This window comes from Sphaerulina musiva, assembly GCF_000320565.1.
Source record: "Sphaerulina musiva SO2202 unplaced genomic scaffold SEPMUscaffold_7, whole genome shotgun sequence".
Classification (NCBI taxonomy): Eukaryota; Fungi; Ascomycota; class Dothideomycetes; order Mycosphaerellales; family Mycosphaerellaceae; genus Sphaerulina; species Sphaerulina musiva.
In genome coordinates, this window is record NW_016017389.1 from 1,688,828 (window position 1) to 1,713,149 (window position 24,322).

General features: G+C 51.1%; 11 protein-coding genes across 11 annotated transcripts; 9 read left to right on the top strand and 2 right to left on the bottom strand.

The window, feature by feature from the left end:
• The first annotated feature begins 212 nt into the window (after positions 1–212).
• SEPMUDRAFT_127044 (uncharacterized protein) lies at positions 213–1,680 on the top strand. Its single transcript, XM_016902117.1, has one exon. It carries the CDS (start codon positions 447–449, stop codon positions 696–698), a length of 252 nt encoding a protein of 83 aa, XP_016759647.1. The 5' UTR covers positions 213–446; the 3' UTR covers positions 699–1,680.
• On the bottom strand, positions 213–1,680 carry SEPMUDRAFT_150434 (uncharacterized protein). The gene is made up of 2 exons (XM_016906173.1): positions 693–1,680; positions 213–645 (listed from the first exon to the last, which is right to left on the bottom strand). Exon 1 carries the CDS (start codon positions 1,139–1,141, stop codon positions 761–763), a length of 381 nt encoding a protein of 126 aa, XP_016759648.1. The 5' UTR covers positions 1,142–1,680; the 3' UTR covers positions 213–645; positions 693–760.
• A 255-nt stretch (positions 1,681–1,935) lies between these two features.
• SEPMUDRAFT_150435 (uricase) lies at positions 1,936–3,181 on the top strand. Its single transcript, XM_016906174.1, has one exon. The coding sequence runs from the start codon at positions 2,168–2,170 to the stop codon at positions 3,077–3,079; it is 912 nt and encodes a 303-aa protein (XP_016759649.1). The 5' UTR covers positions 1,936–2,167; the 3' UTR covers positions 3,080–3,181.
• A 1,559-nt stretch (positions 3,182–4,740) lies between these two features.
• SEPMUDRAFT_134658 (cytochrome P450) lies at positions 4,741–6,524 on the top strand (the record flags this gene model as incomplete). Its single annotated transcript, XM_016902652.1, has 3 exons — positions 4,741–5,544; positions 5,625–5,949; positions 6,043–6,524. 3 exons carry the CDS (start codon positions 4,741–4,743, stop codon positions 6,522–6,524), a joined length of 1,611 nt encoding a protein of 536 aa, XP_016759650.1.
• Positions 6,525–6,911: 387 nt separating this feature from the next.
• On the top strand, positions 6,912–8,333 carry SEPMUDRAFT_69240 (ribosomal protein L13). Its single transcript, XM_016909857.1, has 2 exons — positions 6,912–7,040; positions 7,102–8,333. Exons 1-2 carry the CDS (start codon positions 7,020–7,022, stop codon positions 7,624–7,626), a joined length of 546 nt encoding a protein of 181 aa, XP_016759651.1. The 5' UTR covers positions 6,912–7,019; the 3' UTR covers positions 7,627–8,333.
• Positions 8,334–8,962: 629 nt separating this feature from the next.
• Positions 8,963–13,389, top strand: SEPMUDRAFT_150437 (cytosolic regulator pianissimo). The gene has a single exon (XM_016906175.1). The coding sequence runs from the start codon at positions 9,168–9,170 to the stop codon at positions 13,086–13,088; it is 3,921 nt and encodes a 1,306-aa protein (XP_016759652.1). The 5' UTR covers positions 8,963–9,167; the 3' UTR covers positions 13,089–13,389.
• A 334-nt stretch (positions 13,390–13,723) lies between these two features.
• On the bottom strand, positions 13,724–16,229 carry SEPMUDRAFT_150438 (class II aaRS and biotin synthetase). The gene is made up of 2 exons (XM_016906176.1): positions 15,517–16,229; positions 13,724–15,460 (listed from the first exon to the last, which is right to left on the bottom strand). The coding sequence occupies exons 1-2, from the start codon at positions 16,161–16,163 to the stop codon at positions 13,846–13,848; spliced, it is 2,262 nt and encodes a 753-aa protein (XP_016759653.1). The 5' UTR covers positions 16,164–16,229; the 3' UTR covers positions 13,724–13,845.
• Positions 16,230–16,289: 60 nt separating this feature from the next.
• SEPMUDRAFT_47302 (uncharacterized protein) lies at positions 16,290–16,756 on the top strand (the record flags this gene model as incomplete). Its single annotated transcript, XM_016909031.1, has 4 exons — positions 16,290–16,357; positions 16,414–16,445; positions 16,502–16,566; positions 16,688–16,756. The coding sequence occupies 4 exons, from the start codon at positions 16,290–16,292 to the stop codon at positions 16,754–16,756; spliced, it is 234 nt and encodes a 77-aa protein (XP_016759654.1).
• Positions 16,757–17,247: 491 nt separating this feature from the next.
• On the top strand, positions 17,248–17,955 carry SEPMUDRAFT_13448 (mitochondrial genome maintenance MGM101; the record flags this gene model as incomplete). Its single annotated transcript, XM_016902647.1, has 2 exons — positions 17,248–17,591; positions 17,694–17,955. Coding segments are annotated over 2 exons (606 nt in total), but the record flags the coding sequence as incomplete, so codon positions are not given.
• A 1,531-nt stretch (positions 17,956–19,486) lies between these two features.
• On the top strand, positions 19,487–21,741 carry SEPMUDRAFT_150439 (acid protease). Its single transcript, XM_016906177.1, has 4 exons — positions 19,487–19,855; positions 19,927–20,385; positions 20,442–21,482; positions 21,543–21,741. The coding sequence occupies exons 1-3, from the start codon at positions 19,630–19,632 to the stop codon at positions 21,404–21,406; spliced, it is 1,650 nt and encodes a 549-aa protein (XP_016759656.1). The 5' UTR covers positions 19,487–19,629; the 3' UTR covers positions 21,407–21,482; positions 21,543–21,741.
• Positions 21,742–22,378: 637 nt separating this feature from the next.
• Positions 22,379–24,277, top strand: SEPMUDRAFT_109593 (glycoside hydrolase family 27, carbohydrate-binding module family 35 protein; the record flags this gene model as incomplete). Its single annotated transcript, XM_016900790.1, has 2 exons — positions 22,379–22,849; positions 23,045–24,277. 2 exons carry the CDS (start codon positions 22,379–22,381, stop codon positions 24,275–24,277), a joined length of 1,704 nt encoding a protein of 567 aa, XP_016759657.1.
• Between the last annotated feature and the right edge of the window lie 45 nt (positions 24,278–24,322).

The window sequence follows — 24,322 nt, forward strand, 5'->3', positions numbered from 1 at the left end:
TTACTAAGCATGACCGTTTGTAATTTATGACTTTCAGACTGGTTGACTGAGTGGGACTGGCTGCGCAGGACGCGGACTAGAAGTACCAAGTTGGGCGCGAAAGTTGTAGATGGTTACAAGTTTTGCTGGGATGTAGTTGGCATGTATGCGGTGCTGCTGGATGGGACGGACGGAATATGATCGAGGAATGAATAGTGTACGTGCAGGAGGGAGTGGTACTAGGTACTGTATTGTTATGTAGTAGGTAGCCTGCGAGCCCTAGGCATAGAAGTATCTATCTATACATCTTCATATGAGGCTACAGTGCAACTACGGGGGTTATTACGGGAGTCATTCATGCTTTTTCGTCTGATTCTAGAGGAGAGCCAAGTCAATCGACGGTGCGAAGCCATGAATGTTGCCGTAGTTAGGATGCAGTCGGCCTCTTATCCGGATTCCAACTCAGCATGGATCTGACAAAGTCGAAGAACAGCGGTATGTCGGACGTGGAGGAGGAGGAGGAGGAGGAGGAGGAGGAGGAGGAGGAGGAGGAAGTGGTAGCAGAATATTGGCCTCGGTCCTCGAGATTGACACTCGGAACCGTCTTGTCGGTCCTCCATTTTCCCATCGCTAGCGGTGGAAATCTTCAGCGCCTTGAATTTCTGGCTGAAGTAATGTCAGCTGCGGAAGATGATACAGTCAGAAGGTCGTACTCCTGATCAGTGCAGAACCATATAGTTGAGCTCCTGCCGAAACCAAGCTGGACCTTCACGGCATACGACTAATTGATAATATCGCCTGGCTTGACTGGATAGTATCTCGAAGGTCGATATCCTGAAAGACATTCTTCATCGATAGGATCCATCCCGCGGCGGCACTGTGCATCGCTCGCGCGCAAGCAGCAACACGGACCTTGGCTGAGAAGTGGGTAACCGTAAGGCCGAAGGTAGCGGGAGAGAATAGACCACCCATCGTCTTGAGCGTGAAGGTCGAGTGTGTTCATTATTCGAGCAAATGCTGGTCTAGGTAGTCTGACTCTCAGATTGGGTACAACGTTGTACAGCCGTTTTCCTCGCTTAATCGACCAATTACTCCGTGGGCTATGTAGAAACAGCACTAACATGAACTCCCTCTGTCTCTCTGGATTCCAGCTGGATCTCATGCGACTTCTTGTTAATAACGACTCCAAACCTGCAATGTGCCTTAGTTCGTGTGATCAATTGGCAATTCGCTATCCGCATGATCTAGGGGCGAAGGAACGGAGAGCTGAGACTCGATTTAAATGGCAGTCCATGTGTATAGCTATTCAGCCTCGGGGGGATCAGTTCTTGTTGCCATGGCTAATAATCAGAGTCACAACTGGTTCGAAATCGTGGTCTTGTTGCAGTTCGAGGGTGCCTGCTCGTGACTGGTAATGGAACCCATGTGTGTGAACGAGTTAGTCCTTTGGGATCCCATGGTTCGTGCGCAGTGTGGAAGGGGAAAGCATATATGTATACTAAGACAGAGAGAAGTGGTTGACACAAGGTTGACTCTCAGGTGGGAGTCAAGGGCGCCAAGGGCCAAGAGATCTGCTTAGCATACAGGTACCTGAATACAACAAGGTAAGAGGTACATGTAGGAGGACTAAGGAGGTAGCAACATCTCCATGAAGCCCCATGAGCCCAACAAATAACGATAATTGTTGACAGAAGTGAATGAGGAGGATTAGCGGCCGGTGGTGTGCAGCGTGCCGGCGGCCCGTGTGGGCAGATGAATCGATGAATACCTTGTAGCAAACCGGAGTGGTGGGCTGAGAAGTCAGGTACATGTACCAGGTGTGTAGTCGTCGGCGTCCTCCGTTCGCGCTGGGCGGCGCGCTATGCGAGCCCATCTCCAGGGCCCAACCTCTTCTCTCTCGGCCGCGTGCGATGCCATCCTCTCTGTCCACGGAGCATCTGCTTCGACTGGCTGCGATAAGCGTGTCACGGTCCATTGCATTTGAGTATATCAGCGGTAGGCCTGCTGTTCTTGACAAATCTTCCTTCCCTTTGTCCTTCTCATCGCTCTTCATACCACCTTACTGTCCTACCGGTACCTACTGCTGCTATCTCCAGATTCATCTATTGCTCAACCAACAGCTATAGCCAGCCAACCACCACCTCTATCATCACCGCAACAACACCACAATAGCCTCATACCAATCACCATGCCGTCCCTCACCCACGCCCGCTACGGCAAAGACAACATCCGCCTCTACAAAACCGACCGCAACGCCAATGGCACCCAATCCGTCACTGAAATGACCGTCTGCACCATGCTCGAAGGCGACATCGCGGCCTCGTGGACACACGCCGATAACGCCAACATCGTAGCAACCGACACCCAAAAGCAGACGACCTACATCATGGCCAAACTCCACCCGGTCAACCCCCCCGAACTCTTCGCCAGCATCCTCGCCGAACACTTTCTCAAACAATACTCCCACATCACATCCGCACACGTGTGGATCACAGTCCACAAATGGACTCGCATGAACGTGGGCGGAAAGCCACACCCACATTCCTTCGTCAGAGATGGGGAAGAGAAGCGAACAGTCTACGCCATTTTCGATCGCAAGACAGGGGGATCAATCAAACTCCGCTCCGGCCTCGAAGGACTCCTCGTCCTCAAATCCACCGGCTCCCAATTCCACTCCTTCCATCGAGACGAATTCACCCGCCTCCCCGAAACCTGGGACCGCATCCTCTCCACTTCCGTCGACGCGCACTGGAATTGGAAAACCTACGCTTCCTTGGCAGAAGTTGCCAAAGACTCCCACAAGTTTGACACCGCATTTCAGGATGTACAGAAGATCACTTTGGAGACATTCGCCAATGAGAACTCGCCGAGTGTACAGAACACCATGTATTTGATGTCCGAGCAGATTCTGGCTGCTGCGGAGGGTGTGGATAGTGTCGAGTACAGTCTACCCAACAAGCATTACTTTGAGATCGATATGAGCTGGTACAAAGGATTGAAGAACACGGGCAAGGATGCAGAGGTTTATGCCCCACAGAGTGATCCAAACGGGTTGATTGAGTGTGTTGTGACGAGGAAAGGAGCCAAGGCGAAGTTGTAGTTGAATCGAGGTTGGCGTATTTGGCATATTGGCGTAGATTTTTTAGAATTTTCGGATGAGACAACAGCTTCATCCCGTAGAACAATCAAGATACCCTTTTTTTTTTCTCTCCTCTATACCTATTTTCGCTCCCCGTCTGTTTCCACTCTTCACCTGCTTGTTTCAAAGTTGTGTTGTGCTGTACCTACATTGTGCTACTGCTTACTCATCGGCTATGTACAGGTAGTACCTTACCGGATCTTGCCAAACACAGACAACAGCGCCTCTTCTACCTGGACCGGACGAGAGCTTGTTCTCAAATCTCAAGGTACATGTATTCATTTGAGCGATCGGACTCCGAAGCGCCCACATGGGGGCTATCAGGGGAGCAAGCAAGCACTACCTAACGCAAGCATTACTCCAGTAAGATACGGAAGACTTCGGCCTTTCGCCAGGTCACTCACCTTCTCTCAGCCTCGCAGAGCCTCTCTCAGCCTCACACTTATATATTTTCAACAGTCGGAATCACAGGAGGATGTTGTTGCTACCAGTATAATGATATTCGGCGTCCAAGCCTCAATCACAGCCACAGACTCAGCAACGACGGGACTATCGAGAATCTCTCGATGATTCCCGCGTCCTAGTTGATGACTTCCCGCTCTTCTCTCACACACATGCCAGGTGACCACTAATCCCGGCTCGGATCTGGTGTTGCGACGTGTCGAAGATGCACCAAGCAGCATTCTCTCCAGACCTCGTAGCACCAAGCTTCTGTGCGAGACTCGTAGGGCATACGCGGCGTGGAGAAATGAAGGAAAGTTGTACTGCCACAGCTTGGCGCCAGCGACGGATCTTCATGTGCAGGGAAGGGTATCCATACCAGAGTCCGGTCCGGTGACTCTCTATACCTTAGCACAAGCCATTGCCAAGCGCTCGCGTTTGCTCGCGAGGGCTCGGATTCAAAACCGGTTGTAAGTCTACACTAGAATATGGATTTGGAGACTGCCCGTGCAGATTGCTTGGGTAAAGTCAAAAGAACAGACTGATTCTTTGCAGCATATCCCAGAGTAGGACAACGCCTGTCGTTGAAGAACTGTATATGCACTTGACCGGATGCGGGAATCCATTTTTCCGGAAGCACTCGAGCCACAACATCGCAGATTCCACCTCCTCAAATGGTCTGTGTCTCCTCATCGAGAACGAATCTTTGGAGACTACCTAGTAACAGGTAGCCACATACTGGAACCCTGATACAATTGCACCCAATCTGTAAGATGCTAGCTGGACGCTTGACCCAAGCTGGACACTCAGTCTATACTTGAACTTGTGTATACGTGGACTACTACACAAGGCCGTCTCTGCTCAGCAGTCCTGCATTCGCTACTGAATACTCCCATCAGGCCTTATGGCGACCGCAACGCACTGCGGTGTGGCTCAGCCTAAGATCACAGCGCATTGTTTAGGAGAAGCATCGCAAATAAGATCGCAGACGACTTTTTCGAAACGGAGCGCGATGTGATCAACTGGCATGGAAGTCCCGAGCATGGCTCGTAAACCTCGTACACGTCGCGCAGCTTATAGCTGGGCGTACTCATGGTAGCACGGAGGCAGCCGCTATACACTATATAGGACCTAGCCTCACAAGCATACTGACAGTAACAATTAGAAAACAACTGACCACCATGGACTCTTCGGTACTGGACAGTCTTCGTTCGAGCCACATCCAGCTCTACGTTCTGCTAGCTTCCGGGCTCCTTCTCACATACATCGCAACCAGAATTTACAAGGTGCACGCCGCGCTCCAACCCGTACCAGGCATTCCTCTCATCAGCCTTCCGGGAAAGACTGCAAAAGACTCATACGTCTACCATGGCAACGAAACCATCAATCTCGGTCTGCGGACTACAGCAGAGAACCAACCCTTCCAGATCATGACCGGTACAGGCCCAAAGATTGTTTTCAGAAACCGCTACGCAGATGAAATAGCCAAGAACAAGAAATTCTCAGTTTCCCAAAATGTCCAAATCGACTTCCAAACTGACTACCCCGGGTTCGAAGGTATTGCAATGATGTTGAAGAGCTCCCTCGTTCGGGACACCATTGTGCGGAAGTTGACGCAATCATTGGGACTGGTCACCGAAGATCTCGTGGAAGAGGCTACAGACTCCATTCATGATATCTTTGGCGAGTCACCGGAATGGCAGACTATGGAAATCAAAAATCCAATACAACTAATGGTCTCGAGACTGTCGAGTCGAGTGTTTCTGGGCAAGCCATTGTGCAGGAACGCAAGGTGGCTGGAAATTGCGATGGATTATACGACTCATGTTTTTGAGGCGTCACGAGCATTGCGAAACTTACCGGCCTTGCTGAGACCTATTCAACATCGGTTCATGAAGTCTTGTAGGGAGTTGAGAAGGGATCATAGTGATGCTCGAGCACTGATCGATGCTGAGGTGAGAACAAGAGAAGCTTCTGCTCGAGCGGTAAGTCGTCCTATTCAATCCATCGATTGTAAAAGATTGATGATGTGAATGCACAAGCTGACGATGGACATCATATTTAGCTCCTCAAGCAAGGCAAGAAGCCCCCGAAGAAAGCTGATACGATTGGATGGCTCGTCGAAATGGCACAGGAACAAGGACAACAACTCACCATTGATGATCTTTGCTCCGCCCAACTCGGGTTGACTATGTCTGCGATTCACTCCACCTCCGAAACTACATGTCAAGCACTCCAGCACCTTTGCGAGCATCCTGAAATCGTTCAACCTCTTCGCGAAGAAGTCGTACGAGTGATTGGGCAATTGGGATGGGCGAAGACGTCGCTGTACCAATTGCGACTCATGGATAGCTTTCTCAAAGAGAGTCAGAGATTTTCCAAAGGAAACGGTAAGATAATATACTATACAACATACAACATCCCTTCCCAGGCTAGTGATGATATATGACCATGATGACTGACACTCCCTCTCTCTCCTCCAGCCTCCGTCGTCCGCTACGCCGACGCCGATGTAGTTCTCTCGGATGGCATCGTCATCAAAAAGAACAGCCGTGTCATGCTCACCACCAAATTCATGGACGAAGAAGCCTATCCCGATCCTCTCCGCTTTGACGCCTACCGATTCATGGGGAAAGAGGAGCAAAAACAACAACAACAAGCGCAAGAAGGCAGCGACACTCCAACCCCCCTCGCAAAACTTTCTTCCCAGGACTCACATTACGTCAGCCCCACTCCCGAACACATGGGCTTCGGCCTGGGACGACACTCGTGTCCTGGAAGGTTTTTCGTGGCAAACGAATTGAAAATTGCGCTGGCGCATTTGTTGCTCAAGTATGATTGGAGTTTGGATCCCGAGCAAGGGGTGACGCCGTGTATTGTGTTGGAGTGTAATCCTGTTTGGAACGCCAAGGCGAGGTTGAGGTTTAAGAGAAGAAAGGAGGAGATTGAGTTGGATTGTGTGTAGATTGAGAGGGCAGGTGGTGATGGGGAACGAGTAGAGTGAAGAGAAATCTTATTGGAAACTACATACCTGAGGTACTATTGGGAGAACAGGATGAAAACAAAGGTGTTCTTGTATGTGTTGTCATGAATCGATTACTCGGAACATTCCCAATCCAGTTTTTGTCGTCATTTTGCTTCCATGTATTTCCTGTAGTCGCCAAAGAAGCCGTAGTAGGGGCTGTTGAGGCTCATGTCGAAGTGGAGAAGCAGGAAGTGAAGTGAAAGCGCCGCAAGAGGGCACATACATCTTGGCACGCTTCGTTCGCCGCAGCATCTCCGGCTTCCCTGAACATCACTGCCACTACCACTCTCGTCCTGTCCCACCTACACAACCCAGCTGCACAGCCATTGAACCTCACTTGAGCCTGCGCTACGCTCATCGACACGTCGCGTCGCTTCCTCTGCGCTCACTTGTCAACATTGACGCGCCCACCACGGGACGGGCTTCTAGGACAACATGTCTCAATACCTAGGCAAAGTATGTCCCATCTCCCCATGCTCATCGTATCGCACACTTCTTACTCATATTTCCTCACCAGACCCGCCTCGCGTACACTCGAACCTGGCATCACACCAACCTCAGCACCGAAACCCGCCCACTCGGCCGCCTGGCATCCCAAATCGCCATCACTCTCATGGGAAAACACAAACCCATCTACGACCCTTCCACCGACTGCGGCGACTACGTGGTTGCCACCGGCTGCCATGAATTACGCGTTACGGGCAAGAAAATGACACAGAAAAAATACTATTCGCACACCACGAGGCCTGGGTCGCTGAAGGTTATGACGATGGATAAAATGATGGCGAAATGGGGCGGAGGGGAGATTTTGCGGAGGGCTGTGAGGGGCATGCTGCCGAAGAATCGCTTAAGGGATGTGAGAATGCAGAGGTTGAAGTGTTTTGAAGGGCAAGAACATCCTTATAAGCAGAATTTACATCGCATTGGCGGTGTTCCGGTCGTTGGGGGTTTGCCCGAGGTGCAGAAGGCATTGAAGAGCGGGAAAGAGGGGAAGACGAGTGCGGCGACGACGACGACGATTACGACTGTGGCTGCGCAATAGGAGACTGGAGTTGAAGTGACCGGCGATCCGGAGATGAGGAATCGGGTCTACTTCTTCCAGATTCTCATCCTTGGCGGCGAAGATGGTTATCATGAAGGCAGGCCGCACTGGTTGTGACTACGCGGATAGAACATCAAGACCCAAGGATCCGTACGGTACGATGAACGCTTGCGCAGAGTACGTGAGCCCGCCACACAGGGTCGACAAGTCGCTTCGAAGACGCAAGCCAGGATTGAGGTCATGCCGCCCTGGACGAGTATACCATACTTGTCCTGCGCTGCACTTTATTGCCTCCAAGCATCTTAGAGAAAAAGAGTGTGGTGCCGGCCTATTTCGCTTTTTGGGAGACGGAGATGATAAGCACCCCGGTCGTGTAGCGTATCGCAACCTGTTCAGCTCTTCTGCTCGCCCGAGGCTGACGCCACAAGACTTATGATGCGATATGGATAGAGCAATACAGCAGCTTTATATCACGGCTACCTGCAATTCGGAAAGCAGCCAGTCTGGCAGAATCCTTTTGAGTGTGGTTACATTCTCCTGTATTACATTCACTACAGAGCCGAAGCAGGAGGGCACGAATCACTTGGACGGTGCAGGAAAGCGCCATAGTGTGCCGACGGCCGAGCAGAGCTGCCACTAGGTAGACTGTCATCAGCATCAGCATTATCTTTCTGCCTTGTGTTATCTGTCGCCGCGTCAAAGGTTCTTTTCAAAGCTACAATCACACGTTCAATTCATATATGTATATCACTTTACCAGCTGACCTTGCTCAGAGGTAACTAACAAGAAACGATGATCGTATGAAGAACCTACCCACCGCAAGGGTAATAATGAAAGACAGACACTACAGCACAGCTCGAGGTCTGCTATTGATTGATTGACTGATTATCTTAAGGTAGGATATTTGCGAAAAGCATTTGGTAAAAGAATACAGGTGAGGCTGTGAAGAATGATGAAGGCAACGATAAATTAACATATATGGGGACAGTATATTGATGAGAACGGATGGTCAGCCGAGTCTTGATAGCATGTAGTTATCGATCTTGAGGTTGAGGACAATGCAAGGAACTTCCTAGGTGGCGGTTGCTGTAATGTTTCGATGGCGGTAAATGAGAATGGGTGAGGGTGAGGGTGAGGAGGGATAGAGGGATAGAGGGGGACGGCCAAAAGGCCAAGGATCTACTACGTGCCGTGCCGTGCCGTGCAGCGCTTTCCCGGAGTGACGGAGTATACCTCCTACAGTGGGGACGGAAGCCGAAAGCTTAATTCCGTCCTCTGCACGGCACGTTAACTAGACATCCTACACGAGCGAGGCTGCCTGCGCAGGTATCTAGGTAGCCAACGACACACCAAGACAGAAGAGGCCTCCTCCATTTTCAGCGCCCACTTACACCACCCACTCCCCGCCTCACTTCCTCCTTCCTCCACAGAATATGCAAAGTGGGCAATCTCTCGGCCTCGATGCATACCGACGTGTGGATTCCTAGAGGGACAACAGTCAGGGAGACCAATGACGGCTACAGAGCTGGCGGAAGCCCTCGATGACACACCCTCCCCATCGCGGCGGTAACGGGACCTCCGTGGGCCCCAATCTCGTCGCGATCCCGCCCTCGCGCTCCGCCAAAGAGGGAGGGTCCCTAGCGGCGGCCGCGAGCTTCGTCACGGCGAAGCCCAGTCAGTCTTACATTCGGCCGCAGATGACCACTGTTCCCGGGAGCTTCACCTCCGACCTGAAGTCATTCACCAGCCGCGCGGACCTCCACGCCTATGGCAATTTCGAAGATGGCACGACAGACCTCACGAGCAGCGAGCAGAGACAGGCCGAGTTTCGGCACGAGATTGAAAAGCAGACGCGGCTGAAAGCAGGGACGGAGAACCTGCTGGAGGCCTTGAACAATAAAAATGCCAAAAAGTCGAGAGATCAGCGCATGGCTGCCGAGAGCCAGCTGAATAGCTCCAACAGGAAGATTGCGCAGCTCAAGCTGGACCTAGAGGCCGAGATACAGAAGAGTAAGGAGGCGCCGATAAGTCCCAAGGCAAGGCTCTCCCAGCTGTTTCGCCCAGTACAGCCATTGACGCTGAATGATCCGAGGCCGTCTCAGGATCTGGATGAGGTCGATGAGCACCAGGATCCGGAGCTGGAGTCGCCCTCGTATATACTGGCAGAGATTCTACAGGCGCTGGAAGCGGAAGATATGCCACCCGATTACTACATCAATCAAGCTAACGACTTGGTGGAGCTATTCCGTCGGCATCCTACTCTGAAGTATGACTTGGCCTGGTCGATATTCGGGATCAGGATGCAAGTCATGTTACTCAGTGACAGCAGGGAGGTAGTAGCAGCTGGCTACAGAGTGATGCGATATGCCATTACAAATCGGAAGTCTCTGCGTACGATACGTGCCCTGCATACTGACTACCTGGTCATCCTGTCTCTGGTGAAGGAGAGCAAAGCCCGCGTAGAGCGAGAGCAGGCGCTGAAGTTCATTCGAGCATTCCTGGACGTCAAAGACGGGATGCAGGAGATTCATCCAGCTGTTGCGCGTATTGTCGTGGCTGTTGCAGACCACTCAGACGATCAATTGCGAAGCATAGCAATCTTGACGTTGGCAGAAATGCTGCTGAAAGAGCCAATGCTGGTCGTCAATGCGGGCGGAATCAGTGTTTTGGCAGAGGCGATGGGCAATGGAGTGTACCACGCGCCAGAGACATTACTCGGGCCACTGCTACATCTCATGGATTTGCCTGCTCGGCGAGGTGTCTTGCGATCCGGCTTCGAGTTCAGCTCTGCGTTTGCGACTTTTACGGAGCCTCATTTCTCACACTCCTACGAAGATAGGCTCATCGCGAGCTCAAGAGTCATTGCTGCAATGTTCAAAAGCTGGTCTGGTTTGATGACATTATCTCTGCACCACTTCCTGCCTGTCCGGTCACTGGTCTCTTCCCTCTATGTCACTGACATCCGCGTCCGGACTGCCACGCTCGATCTCTTGATGGATATCCTGCGCATCGAGCGGCGGTCTTGGTCAACGCCCTTCATTGGTGGCCGACGCCTGACAACCTATGCACGCGTTGTGAATCTCCAAGAAGAGAAACCTGCCACATCAGCGAAGCAGAGTGAGGAAGACAATAGTCAGAAGCGCAGCCTCGTACAACACTTCACTGCTGTTGCACTTGCTGCTCTGCTGCGATATGGTCTGCTTCAAGGACTCGTCAGTGCTGAGCGAGACTCCCCTTCTGACGCATTGAAGAGAAGAACGAATCTGCTCATCACAGAAGTGCTCAAGAAGTCAAGCGAGCTGCTCCCCATATCGTGGAATGCACAGCTACAATCCATGCCAGGCTTGTTTCACTCGGCTTTGCGATTTGATAATGAAGATCGACATATGGCTTTGACAACAGTCTATCAGGTCGATAAAGTCAACCTGAAGCTGTGGCGGTCGGATCCATCAACTACCACTCAATCGAAGAGCGAGGAGAGTCAGGACACTCGTGCAAGATCAGCATCGAAAGCGCAAGCGCAAGCTAACATGGACGAGGCTGTTTATCGTGCTAGACAACTTGAGACTAACGTTCTCAATACGGTCAACTACCTTAAGTGGGATTGGAACATCATACTCGAGCTTGTTGACGGACCACTGACCAACCCTCGTCTGCTGTATGAGGCAATGGAGAAGTCAAAGTTTGTGCATCGCCTGCTGAAGTTTTTGCGGCCCTTTCAATTCCGCTTTTCTGATGCATCGAACACGAAGGCCAATCAGCGATATCTCAAAATGGGTTGTTTGCTGGTAAAGTCGCTACTACAAACACAAGAAGGCGCCATGTTTTTGGTCAACAACAAGATGATTCGGCAGCTTGCGGAGTGTCTCGCTCAATTAGACTCTGCCAGCGGTATCACATCCAAAAATCCCATGTTCTCCCCAGATCGGCTGAGTGAAACACTCGTTGGGGGCTACTTCCAAATTCTGGGCGTCATGTGCAGCGATCCCAAGGGACTGCAAATTCTGGAGAGGTGGCACATCATCAACATGTTCTACCACATCGTCGAGCTCAAGAATCGGGATGACCTGATACGAACACTTCTGACCAGCCTCGACTACGCGCTCGACAGTCATCCTCGGATCATCCTCTGCAAAGCAATGATTGCCGGATCGAAGCAGATGCGCATCATGGCAACCACACTGCTGCGACCATACGCTACCAAGTCCATTGAAGACTCGGCAACTGGAGGTTCTGCGGCTGAGTGGGCAATAAGGTTGCTCGTCAGTCAACTATATGATCCCGAAATTGAAGTGTGCGAGATTGCCATCCGGATTTTGGAAGAAGCCTGTAACGACATCCGATCACTCAAGTATGTAGTCAAGTGCAGGCCTGCTCTCGATCATCTGGGAGAGATTGGAGCTCCACTGCTGCTGCGCTTCTTGTCGACATCTGTTGGGTATCATTATCTAGACGGCCTAGACTACATCACTCGTGAGATGGACGATTGGTTCCTCGGTCGCAACGATACCTACGTGACGGTCGTTGAGGCATCGCTGGCCCGCGCGCTCGCCGATGTTCCCGAAAAGCCCAAATCAGCGAACCCTGAAGAAGCAATGACTCCACAACAATTTGGCTACGTCCCACCACACTTCTATCGAGAACTCACGAGAACGATTGAAGGCGCCGAACTCCTCAAAGCAAAAGGCCATTTCGAGGAATTCACCGCTACGATTCAAGACTTTGGCATGGAGGAAGATGATCCCGAGACTATCCTCAAAGTCAAAGGCTGTCTCTGGGCAGTTGGCAATGTCGGAAGCATGGAACTCGGTGCGCCCTTTCTCGAACGCACAGATGTTGTCAAATGGATTGTACAAATCGCAGAGACGTCTCAAGTCATGACCTTACGCGGCACGGCCTTTTTCGTCCTGGGATTGATATCCCGTTCCCTCCATGGACAAGAAATCTTGGCCGAGTATGGATGGGATGGCACCGTCAATGTCATGGGAACTTCACTCGGCTATGTGCTTCCTCTGGACTTTGACAAACTCTTCTCCATTCAAGCCCTGAACCCCTCCTCTGACTCTGAGGACAACCGAATGACGAAGAAGAATATTCCTCAAAATCGTCCTACTGCTGTCACCGATTCCGACCCTACGAATCAAGCTATTCTGGACTCGATTACCAAACTCGGAAACACGGTCTTGACGAACAAGGCTTTGACGGAGCTGAATAGTTTCAAACACAAGAAAGTCGCTGGGTTCAATTCTCCGAACCTGTTTCGAAAAGCCATGGTGCTGCTGGCTAGTCATGCTTATCGTATACCGCAGTATCGGTTCGTGTTTGATTTGTTTGACAAGAATGTGCTGAGGAAGATTGTTCTTGAAGAAGAAGAGGAAGAGGAGGAGGAGGATTCCAGTGATGATAGCAGTAGTGGTGGCAGTGGTGATGAGGATGCAGGTGAGAAAGGGGGACACCCTTGAAAGACGGTGAAATCGCCAACCAAGATGAAGCAATGGAGGTGTCGCCGCAGGGCAGTCGCGGTTTTTCCTTTCTGTTTTGCATCGGCGTGGGAGTGAGGCGTTTTGCGGATCCAAGCTCAATAAGGACTTTATCATGGCCCTCCGAGGTCGTGACTGGTGGTGGTTGTATGGGATAATGATGATCAAGTGACGATAGGGATAAGGGAATAGAAGTTCCCTGCGGACTTGATTTCGAAAGGAGTTTTTTTTGGAGTGGCGCGCGGGGAGATTTGTGTGTGTGTGTGTGTGTGTGTGTGTGTGTGTTTCTTTCTCCAGACGCAACGCCGATCACTGCGGTACTACATTACATTACATTCCGTAGGTACAGTATGTAGTCAAGTTTATAAGCTAGATTATGGAACTAGGTAGGTAGCTACTACCTATTTACCTATTTACCTTGCTGTGTTTGTTCGAGTTTTTTTGAACCTCCACTTGTAGTGTGAAATCGGTCTGAGTGAGCTAGAGGTAGGAGGTAGAGAAAAGAAAGAAAAACTGAACAACGAATGAATGAATGAATAACTACCTGGTTCGATTAGCAAGAGACTTCCTTCTTCTTTCTACCTACCCAGTATAGGTACCTATTCTACATCCCTTTTGGAAAAAAATATTTTGTCTCTTTGAAGTTCTGCTTGCTTACTTGCCCGTCCTACGTGGAAGATAAAATAGGTAAGGTACCCTACTCTTCTAAGGTACCATTCATTTCCATATTAAAAAAATTTCAAATCTTCCTCCTCACCAACCCCCTCATAAAATCGAAACTATTACTATCACTCTGCAACAGAAATTTCTTTCCCGTTCCCCTCACCCCTCTGGTCCCATTCTCTTGTCTTCCTCCCACCACCTCCTCCGCAACCAATAATCCCCAATCCCTCGTAATCCCTTCGATTCTAACCGTCACCGCTGTCTGTGCTCCTTTTGCTCCTTCTTCTTCGCCAGTTTCCAATGTCACGATTTGGCCGCTGTGTAACCACATTTTGTAGTACATTTTTTCGAAGGAGGAGTCCCAGCCTGTTTGGCAGAAGCGCGCGTAGAGGGTTTCGAAGGTGGGGAGGATACAGGCGAGGAGGCGTTCGTAGGTGAATAGTAGTTGGTCGTTTTGGTTGTTGGAGGGGGGATGTTGTTGCTGGGATGTGGATGTGGATGTGGATGTGCATGAAGTGAGGAGTTGGTTGAGAGAGGTGGTGGGTGTCGGGTGGGTGTGGGAGAGATTGAGGCCGATGCCGAGGACGAGGGTGTAGTCGCTTCCTGAGTAGGAGGAGTTTACGAGGATGCCGCCGATTTTGGTGTAGGCGTTGGGAGGGTGGTTGTTGTTGTTGGTGGTGGGGTTGGTGGTGGTGGAGGGGTCGAGAGCGTAAATGTCGTTGGGCCATTTGAGTCGGATGTTGAGGTTTTTGTATGGGGAGCTGCTGCTGCCGTGAGGGGAGGAGGAGTAGGTGTTTTGGATGGCGGTTACAATAGCCATGGCTGCGAGGTATTGCACAAAGACGACTGGTGCAGTGGTGGAGAGAGCCATGGGATGTTTAAAGGTGGTGGAAAACATCATGCTGCCTGGAGGGGAGACCCAGACGTTTGTGCCTCTCCCTCTGCCGGATACCTGGGTCGTGGCGACTGCGGTGGTTCCAATGGGGAGTTGGGAGAGGAGGGAAGGGTTCTTTTCGAGAAGCGTTTGAGTGGATGTGACGACTTCGCCATAGAGGAGCACACGGCCGAAATCTCCAGATATGCTGCTGCCGTTGCTGCGACGGTACTTTTCGAGCCAGTGGTAGTATTCGGCGTGTTTGAAGTAGGGGCTCTCTTTGATGGAGGGATGAGATTCGGTGTGTGCAATCAGGGTCTTGGGGAGGGAGTTATAGTCGGGGATTCTGTCGGTTGCTCCGTCAGTTTGGGGACTGGCATCATTGCTTTCTGACGAAGAAGAAGATGATGATGATGATGATGAAGTGATAGAGAGCTTTTTCATCGTGCCCTCGACTGAACTCCCTCCTCCGAGGGTATCGTCTACTGAAGGGGTAGTGCCAAAGATGTCATTATGTTTGAGGCTAAAGGTGTCATTCTCGCCACGTATGACTCCGTGACCGTTTTCGTCTGTGATGAGACCAGACGCCACCCAAGAAGCAAGAAGCTCGCTAATCTCGGTAGGATCGCTAGAATTCAGATGTAAAGGGGAGAGAGAAGGTACCGGCTGCACTTCTTGGCTCACTTGGAGCCCGAGTCTGATAAGACCAGTCTTGAGGAAGTCTGTTCGTTGTTCGTCGGTGGCAAGAAGTGCATCCACGATCTTGCCATAGTCAGGATTCGCGGCTTCGTTACGATTGAGGTTCATGCCCGCAAATCTGGGGGATTGTCAGCACCGAGTCATCGAGTATGACAAAGAAAATGTTGATCATACTCAGGATGAGGTCCTGTCAACACTGCAGCTCCATCTCCCACCTTACAGTAGACGACAGCGGCTTTGGTGGCTCCGCTGTCAACAGCCAACTCCTCATCAAATCTTGCTAGCACTTCCACGCCCCTATCCGCAAATCTCTCGGCATCAACAAACACTCCACCACCATTATAGTACGAGTTGAAGCTACCGTCCGCAGTGGATACTCTCACAGCTCGTGCACCTTTCTCACTACCGTAGACAAAACCCGGGAATGCCAAACCTCTGCATACTCCAGGATAGAAAGCAAGTTCACGCGCGCCAACGACTTCCCATCCCTTCCTCCCCACCTCGAATTCGCACTTTGCACTTCCATAGTAACCTCCCGCACAGAATCCGAGATACTTGCCACCTCCTTGCACATACGCTTTGATGCGGCGATTTCCAGCTCCATTGAGAGTACGACAGTAACCCATGTCTGCACCTCCTGGAAACACCAGGAGAGCACATGTGGAAGGCCAAGGTTCTTTGAGCAATTGATCGGCTGTGAGGGTGTGTACGGCATAATGTGGTCCGAGGAGGCGACGCAAAGTCCATGTAGCGTGTCGTACTGATGGGAGAGATGTGCTGGGGCCAGAGTAGATGAGAACATTAATCTTCTTGGAAGACATGATGGTTGGAGTGTGGCGACCTCGCCGGTAAAAGGTCTTCTATGTGTGGGGTAGGGTTGATGTTTCTCTTCTCGGTTCTTGTCCCTACTATTCTCTCTCATCAGGTTATTCTGCCAATTGTGCGCAATGTCGAATACAGAAAAGCAGCAGGCTGGACGAGGCGATGTCGAGGATGATGATGAGCCTGATGAGTGGTATGGCTGTGTTGCTCGGGCCGATGTGACGAGCTTCTGCTGATGGTAAAGCGCAGGGACAAGAGGATTTTCAGCACGGGCTGCGCAGGTAACCGAATTGCAGCGGTATAGAGTGATATGCGATGGAGCTGACGGTGTTGTCAGACGAGAACACGACACTCAATGATTGTTTCCGCGAGAAGAAGGACTGGAGGGCGTGCAAAGATGAGGTGAGTCCGGATGAAATGTCCCGAGCTTCGGCGCGTGCTTATCACGGCTGGTCTCTGTTATTATAGTCCAGGTTGATAATCAACGTGAAATATACTGATGCTAATACGGGACGGAGAATAGATGGAGGCGTTCAAGCAATGCTGGAAGAGGGCGGGCAATGAGAACAGGACGGCGCAGAAAGACGCGTGAGGTTCTACTGTGAGAGGTACCAAGTACATTATGGGACTTTTGTAACTTCGTTCGTGTTGTGATATCAGATTCAGCATCAAGATCACCCCGCTCAGTGTAAGATACAGATATGTAGGAGGGAATGACGCCTCCGACGGTACAGAACGATGTGTGTGTGTGTTCCATATTATCGTTATTCTGTATATGAGTTGTCGTGCCAAATGGGGAGAAGATGTCTTCGTGCTCGGACGGTCCCGTGCATCTTGTATTCTACCTCAGGTATTGCTTCAGCTTCAGCGCCCACCCGACCTTACTTCTTGTACACACTCATTTCAATCATGTCTGCATCGCGGCGCGCCAGCGCAAAGCTCGCCTCCTCTCTCTCCTCATCATCAACAACACAAACACGTGCCCAGCGCATCTGCCGATTAACGCGCCGCCACCTCTCGATATCTCCTCGCCTCCACCAAGAGCGCTCTACCTCTGCGGCTGGAAAGGCTACCACTTCTCTCTCCCCGAGCGACGAGTCACAACCTCTCCACTCCCTCACTGATGGCCTGCAAGATCCGCCCCCAATCCTCAACGAAAACGAAAAACAGGTCGACTGGACACGCTCCTACCACGGCCTCTCTTCCACACCTTTCACCCCCGAACAGGCCGCCATCCTACAAGAGCCGCTCGAACTCGACGACATTGAAATCAAACCTGATGGGATTGTGTATCTGCCGGAAATCAAGTATCGCAGGAAATTGAATCGCGCGTTTGGACCTGGGGGCTGGGGACTGGCGCCGAGAGGGGAGACAATTGTGACGGGGAAGTTGGTGACGAGGGAGTATGGATTGGTTTGTGGGGGACGGTGAGTGGAATCTTTTCTTGCCTTTCTTGCCTTTCTTCTTCTTCCTCACACTTCTCTTTCGTACCTTATGAAGGGTACAGTTACTGATCAGTGAAATGACAGGCTCGTGTCGATAGCCCGCGGCGAACAGCAATACTTTGACCCCGATGGAATTCCTACTGCTACAGAAGGGTGTAAATCGAATGCTCTCATGCGTTGCTGTAAGGATCTGGGCATTGCGTCGGAATTGTGGGATCCGCGGTTCATCAGGAAGTTTATGAAAGAAATGGCCAAGGAGACACTGGTGGAGCATGTGGTGACGAAGAGGAGAAGGAAGCATTTCATGAGGAAAGATGATGAGTTGAAATATCCGCTGAAAGAGGTTGCCATGGATTCGAATACGAGTAGCGCTGCTGTTGCGGGAGGTTACAAGACTGCGAGACCTCCAGGGACACCGGCGACTGCAAATGTGAATGGAAGTGGTGTGGCGAGTGCGGCGGGACAGGCGTTTCAAAAGGCCAAGACACAGGCCGCGAGTGCGCAGAAGAAGTGAACATTTCATGCTCCTCTTTCTTCTGTGCGATGGGCGTGCGCGCCATGCCCTGTCTGGACCCGACATTGCACAGGTATAGATCCGTTGTTACAACCTTTGCAACTCCTGTACAGATATGACGAAAGAAGGGCCAGCTAGCTGGCTTCAGACGTTCCAACAAGCAAGCAGAAGCAAGAGAGCCTAGCGAACAACCACGCGCCAGCAGGTGCAGGTGAAGATTCCCGCTTCCCCACCCTCCCTTCTCCAGCAATTGCGCTGCTATAGGTAGACATCTGGGACATTCCGAGGAGTAGTAAGTCAAGCGGTGTGATGGCCCGAGTATGCTTATGCGTTGGAGAAGATAGAAAGGGGAAATGTGCAACAGGAGTGGCTGGATGGCCGCACTCAACGTGATCCATATAACTTGTTTCTGGAGGACTACTGACGTGTACGTTAAGTATACAAACCTATAGGTAAGGCCCTATGCGAGCACTACCTCAGGAGGCAAGCTTTGCAGCAACCATCCATGGAGTGAGTGCACTCGTTCTCTGCAAACCAATTCTCGTCAAACGGGCCAATCGGCGCACTCGGGCAGTATATGACCTCCACCGTCGTTTGGTTCACGTTTTTTGCCCTTTTGGGTTGTTAATACTGAGTTTCTGCTATTGAACACCAGCGTAAACCTTGCCACGTCATCTGGTGCTGCGGCCAAGTGACGACTACCTCATGTAGAAGGTAATGTACCTGACCTCCTACACTGGTTTACGTTGCTACCTCGTTGCCACATCTGTGCGGTGTGCGCGATATACAGGCATTATCCAACAGAGCAAGGAAGTTCTCATGCCTGTGACCACAGCCACCTCCACCACCACCGTAGACGCCGCTGAGATGCGTGATTTGTAAAAAGGTATATAGCACTGGACAGGGCAGATAGACTCGGGGGAGGATCTGGACTCGACTACAGGTACCTCGTAGAATAGTTTCTAGTCTGGCCCCCGAAGCTTATCTGATTCGCTAGAAACGCTTACTAGGGAACTAGTACTGGCTTGAAGAGGCTTGATTTGCTGCTGCTAACTGCTTCCTCCTACGCTACCTCCGTACTACTGGCGCTACTACTGTCGTTTCTACTGCTTGGGAGGGCTGGAGGTTGCACCCGCTCGCTGCAACAAGCACAATTATTGTGGCCCAGACGACTTGAGTAGCTTGCCTTAGTAATGACACGAGTGATTCTGACTGGCGGTCGTCACGGCAGTGCTTGCCGGTGTGTAGGTCTAAGGCAGGCTGATCGTCTTGCTCTTGTTATGTCTGTTTCACCATCCTCATCATCGTCATCTTCCTCTTCTTCCGCTTCTTCTGCTGCTTCTTGTACCTTTTCTTTTTTTTTCTGCTTCGTCTCCTTCCAGTTGTCGTCGTGTTCTTCCACTGCATTTTCGTCTGCATCTTCATCTGCATCTGTTGTCGGGAAAGCCAAGCAACGGGATTCGTCCTCTGCCAGGAAGAGAAACACGCTAGCCCAGGGCCACGGCCATGCGGTCCCTGGTCCTCTCCCCTGTGCTCTTGGCCACGGCTGTTGTCCACGCCTTGCCGGAGCTCTCCATTGTGAAGAGAGACCGCCAAACCAATGGCCGGACAGACCTCTTCGCGAGAAGCATACCAGCACCTCCACAATTACTGCGGCGACAGGATGGCACCGTCGGCAGCAACATCTTCGATGTCCTGTCCTGGAGCTCGGGGGGTGCCTACTATACCAATGGTGGGTCGCAAGCAGTCGAGCAAACACGGAGACCCAAAGACGCATCTGCTGATCATGAAGTCGGTGGATAGTAACGGTCGGCACGCCTCCACAGCTCCAAACGGTCATCCTCGATACCGGCTCCTCCGATCTCTACTTCGACGCTTCGAGCGCAACCACGTGTGAGAACCCTCCATCCGCCACACAGGCTTGTGAGGGAGGCACATTCGATCTCACCCAGTCGAACACCTACCAGGAGGTACACCCGGCGCCCTCGTTCAACACCTCTTTCGGTGACGGCTCTAGCGCATCGGGGCCATATGGGTCGGACGTCATTGGGATAGGAGATGTGCAGATATCGCCTGTGCAGTTTGGAGTCGCGACGACCGTGCAGAGCACTACCGGATATGCGATTGGCCTGATGGGCTTGGGATACAGCAGCAATGAAGCGGTCACGAGTGCACGCTATTTCTACCAAAATATGCCAGAAGTGCTGAAGGATTCGGGAGAGATCAACTCTCGGCTGTATTCGTTGTTCCTGAACGATGCAGGTAAATCTCTGTCCTCGCCAGGGAGCGCTGTCATCCAGACACTGACTATTCTACAGGCGCCGAGTCCGGTACCATTCTCTTCGGCGGCATTGACAGATCCAAGTATACGGGAACACTGGCCACTGTCAACTTTCTCTCGCAGTACTACGAAGGCGAGAATGCCGGCCTGAACTTCATCACTACCGTCACGGCTGCCTCTGTCATGTCTGACGGGCAAGAGACAGAGTTGTGGAGTGGTGGCAGCGATGGAATCGACGCATACAACCGAAACGATGTGGCTCTGCCGGTATTGCTCGACAGCGGAAGCACTGCCTGGCAGGTCCCATCGAACTACTACAATCGATACATTGCTCCTCAGTTTCCCTTTGTGGACCGCAGCGGGGCGTGTTCCTGCGAATATGCCAGTTCGGGACCTTCACTCCAGCTGGAGTTCGCGGGAAAGGTCACGATCAATGTGACTGCTGATCAGTTCATTATTCCCGTCATCGATCCCCAGACCCGGGAGCCTATCCCTTACGACCGCAAGGGAAATAACGCCTGCGTCTTTCTCATCCAACCGGACACCACGGGTGCACCATTTCTCGTTCTCGGCGATGCGATCTTGCGAAGCATGTACGTGGTCTACGATCTCGACAATGGACAAGGGTCCATCGCCCAAGCCAACCAAAATCCCGGTGACCCAGACGTTGTCACTGTAGAGGCTGGACCTACGGGAGTGGCTGCAGCCGTGTCTGGCGTCAAGACTGCTCCCGCCAACACCAACACTCCCCCACCTGAAGTCACGAGGACCGTATCATTTACAGTCGCGACAGCGGAAACCGCCATTGCCACTGCCACGGGAAATGCCGCCATCCCCGAAGACGCACAAATCAGTGCCTCACTTTCCTCTGCTGTAGCGCCCAGTGCTACTTCGTCCCAGGGTGCTGCCAATGTATTAGTCCCTTGCGTCGACTTTTCCAGTATCTGGGTGGCGAGCATCTGGACGGCCGGCATTGCATTGGGAGTGGGTGTGATGATTTGAGGGACCTTTTTTTAGGGAGTTCCACACGATAACGACAGAAGATACCTATTGATACAGTCGATAAAAACAAAGTCATGTTAGTCTTTTTTCCAGAGCCTTTTTTGTTGTTGATATTGCGTTCTGAGCATGGGGACAGGATTGCATAGTGTATATATGGATGTGTAGATAGATGTAGATAGAAGGCGCATCGTGAAGATATATATCTTACCTACCTGGTACCTAGAAGTTAAGACATCTTTGGACTCAGGTACTCAATACTCTGGACTGGTTATACTCTGTGAACATCGGGCATCCTAAGGTCGTCCGTCTTCTCCGCACATTTCTTTCGGAGAGAGCTCCGCAGTACCTAGAAGGAAGTACCTTTAGTCTCCGCAACTAGGCAAGGTACAAACCAATCTCCGCACTTACATGTACTTTTTGGTATTTTTTTGTGCTACTTCCGGAAGAGGAGAGGAGAGGAGGAGAAGAAGAAGAGGAGAGGGGAGAAGACGGAGAAGAATTTCTGCCGAGTTGAGTGAACGAACGAACGAACGAACGAACGACTAGTAGGAGGTTTGAACTGTAGACGGGGGGTTGCTATGCTATTTCTCCACCAGTTAAAATGGCTGTGTATCTTAAGGTACAGTACATGTAACGACTCCGCACGTGCGGTTGTTTATAATGATAACGACGAGGACGGACACTATCTGTACCTACCTTGGCCTTTTTTTTTTTTGATTAGCAAACTAAGACATATCTACGATACGGCACGATACGATACGATTAGCTCGGTGTTAGTTGAGAAGTGCCATAAAAATCCCGGTATTACCTTAAGGGATGTGAGAGGGTAATTTCACTCGCGACTTGGTTTCTTTTCAGAGAGAGAGACGAGAAGAGAAGAGAAGAAGAGATTTGAGAAAATAACGACAATCAATCAAGGCAGCTGGACAGTTGACAATTCTGCAAACAAAAACAAACGAACAAAAAAAAACCATGTTCTCCATCGCCAAACCATCCACTCCCCTCCTCCTCCTCCTCCTCCTCCCCCTCCTCACCACCGCCCTCAACACCACCTTCGGCCACACCCCTCTCCTCGGCTACAACACCTACAACGACGTAGCCTGTTCCCCCAACCAAACCCACCTGCGCACCACCATCCACGCCCTCTCGACCCACGCCCTCATCGCGGCGGGCTACAAATTTTTCCAGTTAGACTGTGGTTGGCAAGGTTTTACTCGATCCCCTAATGGATCTTTGACGTTCGATGAGAGTGTGTTTCCGGATGGAATTGCTCCGCTGAGTGCACTCGCGAGGGAGATGGGGTTGGTGTGGAGTATGTATACGAATCAGGGGGTTTACTCTTGTGATACGAGGAGCAAGGAGGAGGGGTTGAGGCCCGGGAGTTTGGGGTTTGAGAGGGAGGATGCGAGGGTTTTTGAGGGGTGGGGGACGGGGTATGTTAAGGTATGGTTTTTTTTTCTTTTCTTTTCTTTTTTTTCTTTTCTTTTCTTTTTTTCCTTTTTTTTTTTCTTTTTTTTCCTTTTTTTTTTCCGTTTTTTTTCCGTTTTTTTTCCTTTTTTTTAAAAAAAAAGAAAAAATAATATAGAGGGATGGAATTGAACTGATATTGACACTTTTTTTTTTTGGAAAAATTCACAGGTCGATAACTGCTACATCGAAGGAGCAGAAAACAACGCCCCCAAAGACCCCCGAACCGATTTCCCCTCGCGATTCCAAAAAATGTCCACAGCTCTCCAACAAGTCGGCATTCCCGGAATCCTCGTCTGTCAATGGGGCGTACCCTATCAAAATCCCACCGACGGCAGCCTCCAAGGACCCGCCACATGGACACCTCCCATGGCTAATTCCTTTCGCGTATCCGACGATATCGCACCCGGCTGGGCCAACGTACTGCGGATAATGAACCAGAATCTGCACGTCATTTGGAACGATAACTCGGGTCCTGGGCACTGGGCAGATATGGATCTTCTTGAAGTCGGGAATTCGGGGATGACGATTGAGGAACAAGCGAGTCATTTTGCGATTTGGGCCATGTTTAAGAGTTCTCTCATGATTTCCACCAACGTCCCATCCATGTCGGAAGCCGTGCGGGAGATTTTGTTGAATCGCGATTTAATCGCTATTAATCAAGATGCTGCTGGCAAACCTGTCAAACTCATCCAACGCTTTTCCCACGACAAGGACGTTTTTGCTGGTCCGCTCGAGAATGGTGATTTAGCGGTTCTGGTCCTCGATCACTCGAATACTTCGCGTGTTTTAGAGCTCGAGCTGGCTTTACTCGGGATTTCGGAGGCGACGGTTAAAAATCTCTGGACGGGAGAAATTGTGGAAAATGTCTTTGAGATATTCTCTGAAACTGTGAAACCTCATGGTTCTCTTCCTCTTCGTCTCAGTAACATTCTCCTCTTACCCCCACCACCTTCTTCAGGAGAAGAAGAAGAAATCCTCTGGATCGAAGCTGAATCCGGCCTCTTATCCTCCGACGCAACTCTCCAACCCTGTTCGTCCTGCTCCAATTCTACCAAAGTAGGCTCTTTGACAAATTCTTCTTCTCTCACTCTGACCTTTCCCCCTCTTGCCTCGTCTTCAACAACAACAACAACGCAAAATCTCCTCTTCGACTACATCAATTGCGAAATCGGCTATCTCTCCTCGCAAGGCCCGAATACACGTCGCGCGGCAATTTCTGTCAATGACGGGCCTGTGCAGGAGGTTTTGTTCCCTTTGTCGGGATATGATTGGGGACGGGATGTCGCGAGGGCGTTTGTGGTAAGTTTGGAGGGGTTTGGAGGGGAGGGGGAGAATCGTGTGAGGATTGGAGGGGTTGAGGGGTTTGCGCCGGATTTTGATCGGGTGGGGTGGAGGGGGTGAGGGGAGAGAGGGAGGAGAATGGGCGGAGGGGGAGGGGGGAGGGGG

Excerpts from the sequence above, each read along its gene's own strand:
- SEPMUDRAFT_127044 (XM_016902117.1), top strand. The coding sequence starts at position 447 with ATGGATCTGACAAAGTCGAAGAACAGCGGTATGTCGGACGTGGAGGAG.
- SEPMUDRAFT_150434 (XM_016906173.1), bottom strand. The coding sequence starts at position 1,141 with ATGAGATCCAGCTGGAATCCAGAGAGACAGAGGGAGTTCATGTTAGTG.
- SEPMUDRAFT_150435 (XM_016906174.1), top strand. The coding sequence starts at position 2,168 with ATGCCGTCCCTCACCCACGCCCGCTACGGCAAAGACAACATCCGCCTC.
- SEPMUDRAFT_69240 (XM_016909857.1), top strand. The coding sequence starts at position 7,020 with ATGTCTCAATACCTAGGCAAA. Across the intron at positions 7,041-7,101 it reads TGTCTCAATACCTAGGCAAA|ACCCGCCTCGCGTACACTCG; the intron begins GTATGTCCCATC and ends TTTCCTCACCAG.
- SEPMUDRAFT_150437 (XM_016906175.1), top strand. The coding sequence starts at position 9,168 with ATGACACACCCTCCCCATCGCGGCGGTAACGGGACCTCCGTGGGCCCC.
- SEPMUDRAFT_150438 (XM_016906176.1), bottom strand. The coding sequence starts at position 16,163 with ATGTCTTCCAAGAAGATTAATGTTCTCATCTACTCTGGCCCCAGCACA. Across the intron at positions 15,461-15,516 it reads TTGACAGGACCTCATCCTGA|ATTTGCGGGCATGAACCTCA; the intron begins GTATGATCAACA and ends ACAATCCCCCAG.
- SEPMUDRAFT_150439 (XM_016906177.1), top strand. The coding sequence starts at position 19,630 with ATGCGGTCCCTGGTCCTCTCCCCTGTGCTCTTGGCCACGGCTGTTGTC. Across the intron at positions 19,856-19,926 it reads GGGTGCCTACTATACCAATG|TAACGGTCGGCACGCCTCCA; the intron begins GTGGGTCGCAAG and ends GTCGGTGGATAG. Across the intron at positions 20,386-20,441 it reads GTTGTTCCTGAACGATGCAG|GCGCCGAGTCCGGTACCATT; the intron begins GTAAATCTCTGT and ends ACTATTCTACAG.